We start from the raw sequence: 7,649 nt of genomic DNA, 5'->3' as shown, positions 1-7,649 counted from the left end.
CAACATCGCGAAATCCTGGAGGGTCTGTGATGAGAAATGATGGAGTTGTAGCCGTTTCAGTCAAACCTTGAAAATAATCTTACATGTGATCTTACTCAATATCACAAGATGTCACATTCAGTGTGTTATGAATGACTCTCAGCTACAACCACATCAAATTTGAGCTCAATTTGTATCTGTGAAATTTACAGGTGAGTTGGCTGTGGCAGCCATCTTGAATTAGGCTGACTGTAAAACGTAATGAGTTGTAGATGTCCATCCAATGATTACTTTGAGCAAGTTTCATTGAATTAGGTCAAGTTGTTCATGAGATGTTTTGCTAACAGACAGATACACACAGAGAAAAAAATCAACTTCGGCCTTTGCCTCTTGGTGCCAGGCAATAATAAACACACAAACATCATACAGAAACTAGCTTTGCATTTCACCAACATCTATGAAAGAGAAAATGTGTATTTGAAAAATAAACAAATATATAATTGAATACCTTATCCTGAAGAAAGAGCACAACATTTTGTGGGCCGATGTCCAAAGCCTTCTCCAGGTAAGAGACAAGCTGCTGCTGTCCAACAATGTGACCCGCTGCAGGAGGAGCCTGACGAGGGAGGCAGACCCTTTAAAGCAGACGTGACATTCAGGTCAGACAAGATCAGCAATCTGAAAATGTCAGGTTTAGGCTTCAGAACAAACTAAGTGCAAGAAGCTTCTTGTTTGATGTCACGTTCACTTTACAGCTTTTCTCAGTTTTAATTTCTTAGATTCAGAGCAACACCGCCACTTTGTTTTATTAATGTATGACAGGGAATCCAACAGGGAGTGGTAATGATGGTGATGATAATAATATTTTATTTTATGAATGGACCAAGTTGGCTGCCGTATGTTGACGTGTCCATGAGCCAGAGCCCCACTTATCATTAAGGTCATTTTTCACTGGGCTGCGACTGTTAGAAACAGGTTGGAGACTGAAAATTGCAGTAAAATTGTCATAAAACAAGCAGTGTTATTCTGGAGGTATGTTTTATTAAAAATAGGCTTCATCATATTCCAACCTGTTCAGAACTAAACTATGACTCAAAACGTTAAATAAATAACATCCAGACTGAACTGTCTTCAAATGCCAACTTTAAAGAAATGCAGCATTCAGAATCACGGTTAATCTCTCCACTTGATCATGAGATGAATGATGAGCTTAATTTTATTAAATAATAGTAACAACACTTCTTCATGATGTCTGTTGCTTGGTGGTAACTCTTATTAAAGGCGTTGAGCTGCTGGTGATTCTGGAGGCTTTAAGGACAGGTGTAAACACTCACCGGCCACCTTATTAGGTATACCTTACTAATACCACGTTGGACTGCCGCTTGCCTTCAAACGGCCTTAATTCTTCATGGCTTCCATTCAACAAGTTCTTGGAAACATTCCTCAGAAATTTTAGTCCATGCTGACATGAGAACATCACGCAGTTGCTGCAGATTAGTTAGGTGGAGGTCCATGACATGGATTTAGATCTGGTGGCTGTGGAGACTGCTTAGTCCAGTGAAGTCAGACCTGGCAATGTTTTTCCAATTTCTTCTTGTCCAATTTTGGTGAGCCTATGTGAAACGTGGCTTCGGTTTCCTGTTCTTAGCTTACAGGAGTGACAGCCGGTGTGGTCTTCGCTGTTGTAGGTCATCTGCTTCAAGGTGGTTGTGCATTCAGAGGGGGTATTTTGCAGACTGTGGTTGGAACAAGTGGTTATTTCAGCTACTGTTGCTATTCTATCATCTTGAACCAGTCTGCCATTCTTCTCTGACATCAACAAAGCATTTTCATCCACACAACTGTTGCTCACTGGGCATTTTCTCTTCTTTGACCATTCTCTGTAAACCCTAGATTTGGTTGTGTGTGAAAATCCTAATAGATTAGAAGTTTCTGAAATACTCAGGCCAACCCGTCTGACAACAGCAACCATAAAATCATTTAAATCCCGTCCGTCCCATTCTGTTGCTTGGTTTGAACTTTAGACAGTTGTCTAGATTCAAAATGCATTGAGCTGCTGCCATGTGATTGGCTGATTAGCTATTTGTGTTAATAAGAAACTGAACAAGTGGACCTAATAAAGTGGCTGGTGAGTTTAGACTGAGATCATTTGACACTTAGACACTTACTAACAGGAGGATCTTATTTAACTAAACATTTGGCTTCTGGAAATAAGGCATACCTTGAAAAGCGGTGAATACATATGCATTCACCACATTTAAGTTTTATAGATATATTTTTTTAATTATTTAGAAAAAGTGTCCTCCGTTTACCTTTATAATCTTTAATATATTTTGCAGAATTACTGCTATGAAATATATTCCAGATGGTAAGGCAACAACACTAGGGAAGCCCATTTTCGCCAGTAAAATAAAAATAAATAAAGCCCAACAGGAAGTCATAATTTTGACTTTCAAAGTCATAATTATGAGATTTAAAGTCATAATTTTGAGATACTGGAGCAGTTAGAGACTCAATTTGTTCTGTATATTCAGTTAGAGACCTTAGAGAAACAGCATGCTTTATCAAACCCTTTTATAGTCAGATGCTCCTAAATCCAAGGTAAGCATAATAAGGACCTAATTATTGTAACATTTGTTATTGCTTAAAGGGTCAGTTAAGGGTCGTGTAGGATTGAAGTTTTCTGTTGACCTTCTTATGGTCATAAAACATGAAATAAATGAGGAGAGACTGTTTTGACACGTTGAGACGGCTTGTTTGCAACGCCAGTGGTAAATCAACCGTGTCCCTCTGCCGTAGCTCCTTTATTCATATTTTCCATTAAACATGAACATCACTTCCTGACTGAGGCTACAGAAGCCTAAAAGGTTGGCAAAGTTACTCAATCAAACCCTGACTAATAAACAAAACTAAACAAAAACATAAAATATGTTTCAAACTTTGAATATTAGATTCAAATGATGTTTTACCATAAATGAAGCTTACAAGTTGGTTCATCTTCTTTGATTGCCTAGGTTATAGTTGTGTTAGTTTTGTGTCGCCACGGAAATGCCTGCAGACTGGCTTTATATGTAAACTGTAAACGAGTGAACTGTAAGTATCAGAAAAAAGCTGCTGGATAGTTTCGGTTTTAGATTTGTTTTAAAGTGGGTAGAATGCGCTTTGATCGTGTGGGGGTGTGTACAGTGGCCGTTGTCATAGCAACGTAAACAAGAGTAAAATGTGTAAGTCAAATGCATCAGTTTTCAGCCTGTTTTCTTAGCAATTTAATGTACACTTAAGCTAAGCTAATGCTGGAGGTATTCAGCTTTAGATTGACACTTTATACAAAAGCAATTAAAAATGAGGAAAATTGAAAAACAAGGAAATTAAAAAATCCCCAAAACAGGCAGGCCCTGTTGAAAATTTTAACTCCTTAATTTTACTCAACTTTCAGGATACCTACAGGGCCTAAAGAGACAGACAAAGGAGGTTCCTAAACAGAGGTAAATTGTAATGCTCTCTCCTGTAAAAATCTAATTGATCATATTGTGTGTTTAAATGAAATTAATTAAGATCAAAACTAAGATCATTCTGATGATGTTCATGTACTTGACAGCTTTATAAAATGAGAATTTTATTTTGGGTGGTGTTCAACCATTAAAATGTTTCAGGGCAAAAATGTAAACACAGAATTTTCAATTGCAAGCTCTACACTTTACCATTTAGTTGTGGAGACACTGGTAGAGTTTTCTTTATTACTTTTATGTAGTTTCTTTATTATTGCAGATCTGTACAGCTGTTTGGTTGTCTGTTATCCTGCTTTTTTTAGCTGCAGCTTGAGTCTGAAATAAAGTTTCTATCTATCATGTAGGGCTGGACAATAAATCATCAACTATATATCACGATAATACATCCGATAAAATATTCAATATATAGACTATTCACTGAACTCTGATCCAGAACAGCACAGCATTCAGGGGGATGTAGGCAGAGGAAAGGCTTTAGCCACGCAACCTCTCAAGGCCAGCTAAGCAAGGTTGTTGGCATCCATTAACTCCCTCACTCTTTGGTTACCTAGCAACAACCTGTTGAGGAACTCGCGCAGCAGCAGTTTAAGGTTTCGCTACAGTGCCTCATAACTACTTAAAAATAATTAAAAAAAAATAACGGCATGAAAGCTGTGGATAAAAGAGAAAACATCACATCACCAGTTTGGCAGCATTTCAGATATTTAAAAGAAAAAACTAATCCATAATTATTGACACTGACTGATATGAAATGCTTATATCGTGATATGTTTTTCAGTAATATTGTCCAGCCCTACTATCATGTTTATGCTACATCTTTTGCAATATTATATTTTACTCAACGTTATTCATTAGTTATTGTGTGTAACTGTCACAGGATGGATGAGATACATGACTTCTTAAAATCAAGAGGTGTTTCAGAGGAAGTTGTACAACGACTGGAAAAGGATAAGGTAGTTGCCTATAACACTTGCTCCAGTAATAGTGGCGCAAGCAGCTCTTGGTTATATAAAGAGTCCTCTTGTTGACAGCTTCCTAAGGTGTGTTACAGAGTCAGATCGAATGGTGTTTGAATCTTGCCTTTCAGATTTTCAGAGTGTTGACAAAGATGAGCTTCTGGAAATCATGGATATCCATAACTGTCGAAGAGTACCAACAGCTGATAACATTGAGCTACTACTTGAGGAGCTTGCCCACCAAAAGCTCATTCAGGAACCTGCCTTTGTTATTTAACAGTGGAGCACTGTGCTTTCCCCGCTGAGGTCAGATCTTCAATAACAGATTGGTTTCATTGCAGTAGCTCAATGACAGATTTAACTAGAAAACTGCTGAGAAAGAACACTCTTTTTTCAGTTCTTCTTTTCTTTTTTTTTACACCTTGAAGCATTATTTGTCATTATTTTAAACTGCTTCAAAAATAACTCAAAGCCTTCTGTAATGGTTATGTAAACATTTTTTTATTTTTATTTTAAAGGACAATAAACCACTTTCTCAGTTTATAAGAGTGATTTATTTGGGGTGGGGGAGGGACTTTAAATCAGAATTGGGATGCGCACATGAAAAATAATGAAGTTTCAACAGCAAGTTTTAATTCCTTCTTTGTTTCCCATTTAATAATGAATCGTCTGACCATACAAGTGCAATGTATCAATATGTTTTTCAAATATCAAACTTATTTTATCGGCTCAGCATGCACTGATCTTAATATTTTAGAGTTTCTTCTTGCATAGTTGCAGAGCTTGTGAATGGCTTTGACCCATCTTCATACTGGTGCTACAATGTGCTGAAGTAAATGCAGGTACCCCCAGGAAATGTCTATTGAAGTCCAAATTAGTGACAATGTAGCGAAGTGTCAAAGCAACAAAATGTGTTTACATTTATTACTACAGTTCCAAATCACTGGTAATCAGTTGTCTGAGTCTCATATATAGATCAGGTGTTGCCAACACATCATCTGTGACATCCCAGTTATGCTCTGAAATCAGGTCCACACAGATACTGAAGACATCTTCATCGCATGGAAAGTCTTTGAAAACACAGTTTTCCAAGCAGGCTTCAACCCTGTTCAGATCGATGCTGTGCAGATAGTCTCTGAGGTTCTGTGTACATTATGGATGGGTGCCCATGAGGACTTCGTGAGCTGTGTGCTGGACGTATTCTGTGGTTGTTCCAAGCTGAAGCAACTTTATGTAGTTCTTTCTAGAAGAAAAAAAACAACCAAACTAAACTTATAGCATTGAAATAAGCATTCAAAAGTTAAACGGAAATATGAATCTAGCAACAAATAGGGAAATTTAATACAAGCAACAACATAAAAATGCAATCTGTGCAATATTTATCATACTCAGAAATGAAATCTTTGCATATTATAATCCCTTTATAGCACTCATCAATATTTTCAATAGGTGAGACAGTGTAAGACAGAACAGCTCAAATCAAGCTCACCTGTATTATGTGGAGAAAACAGAACTCAATCAAGGCTTTGTCCAAGAAGTTGTCCGAGAACTGTCCATCTGCTTTCAGTTTGTCAACGAGGTCCATCCAGAACTGGACGCATTCACTTCACAGGATCAGCCACCTTTCAATCCGCTGATTTCCAGTGCTTGAACCAAATATTACTTTCAGCTTGGTCTTCTGTAAGATGCAAATATCTTTGCATGTCAGCCACATTAACATTTTCTGTCCCGAAATCCACTCTCGGACTTTCAGGACAACCCTTGGCTTTAATCACTGAATCCATAAAGTATCCAGCAATGACTCTTGGATCATTATTTGTTTTGTATGCCTCAAGCCATATTAGCCTTCTGGAAAAACCATCAATGCAACCGTTGATCATTATTGAAGTGTTTTCACTGTGCATCAGTATATTTACCTTAAGCCTCATAACTGTGATAATGCTTTGATATTTTATTAAAAAAATAAAATTACACCATTAAACTAATAATGTTTTTTGTTGTTCTCTACATTTCCTTAAGCAGACCAGACCCTTGTAACCAACTAGCGTACCCTAGCGTAACCCCCCCCGAGTGGAGCAGGCCTCCTCTCTGCTGGGAGATTGACAGCTGTCAGTTCTTGGGGAAGTGGGCGGGGCTTACGGTACGCTGCAGAATGAGTGCTTTCTCACACAGATTTGTCGCATTTAAAAAAATGCTAGAGGGATCTGAAAACTCGCGTTAAAGTGACAAAAAGGCTGTGTGCGTGTGTGTGTGTGTGTTTTGTTTTTTTTGCGTGAGAAATACAAAGTGTGGTGTGTGAGGGCCAAATGCGGGACTTTTGGCTGTCCCACACAGGGTGATGCGGGACAAGGGACAGGGGGACTAAATGCGGGACTGTCCCGTCCAATGCGGGACGGTTGGCAAGTCTGGGATTAACCTGAGTGTCCCAGTCCTGGACCGTTTTTTTTTTTTTAAACCAAGAAGATCCTGGACCGGATTAGTCTCTGGCAGTGGTGCTTAATCTTCTGAACCTGGATGACAACATGGTTGGGGTGCCACAATTGGGACCCTGGTGTTTCTTTTCTGGCTGGCAGGTGGAGCATCCTACAGGGTGGTGTCAGGAGTGTTTGGGATGCCTCGTTCTACTGTCCACCGCATCGTCCATCATATAACAGGAGAGGTGGTGGCTGTCCGCCACCAGGTCATCCACCTCCCTAAAAATCCAGAGGACCTGGAGGTAGTGTCCCGTGGGTTTGCAGGGCTGGCACGCCACAGAGCTTTTGTGAAAGCAGCAGGTGCGATCGACGGCTGCCACATCTGGATCAATCCTCCGAGCGGCCCTGATGGTCAGTGCTCCAGAAACAAAGCTGTTTCCCTCCATCATCCTCCAGGCAGTGTGCAGAAGAGTTAAGGCATGTTGCTAGCTTAACTGACAGCAACACAGTCAGTCATGACTATTTATTGCTTCCCTTTCCAAAGCCCCAGAGCGCAGAGGAGGTGCGCTCCCTCGCGGGGGCGCGCCTGATCGCTTTTCAGCACGGCACCGTCCGTCCTTCTTTCAGATGGTGTCAGTTCGGTACACCTTTACCCCCACCTGTAGCTGACATGCTCTGGTGGTGGCCGGTTAGTCGTTTTTTTGCCTCCACCCTAAAATCGGACCACTTTTCCTCCACCTCTGTCCCACTCACTGAACTAACAGTGAGAACAACGTGCTGCCGCTCACAGC

General features: G+C 39.8%; 1 protein-coding gene across 1 annotated transcript in view; it reads right to left on the bottom strand.

The window, feature by feature from the left end:
* The window catches only part of atp6ap1a (ATPase H+ transporting accessory protein 1a), a gene marked incomplete at its 3' end in the record, with an annotated part of 11,555 nt that overhangs the window by 3,612 nt on the left and 294 nt on the right, over window positions 1–7,649 (bottom strand). The window contains 1 exon segment of the mRNA XM_037977086.1: window positions 488–614. Coding sequence (XP_037833014.1) covers window positions 488–614 — 127 coding nt within the window.

The sequence above is a fragment of the Kryptolebias marmoratus genome, linkage group LG8 (genome assembly GCF_001649575.2).
Source record: "Kryptolebias marmoratus isolate JLee-2015 linkage group LG8, ASM164957v2, whole genome shotgun sequence".
Classification (NCBI taxonomy): Eukaryota; Metazoa; Chordata; class Actinopteri; order Cyprinodontiformes; family Rivulidae; genus Kryptolebias; species Kryptolebias marmoratus.
Note: the sequence above shows the minus strand (reverse complement) of the source record. Positions and strands in the feature narration are given on the sequence as shown.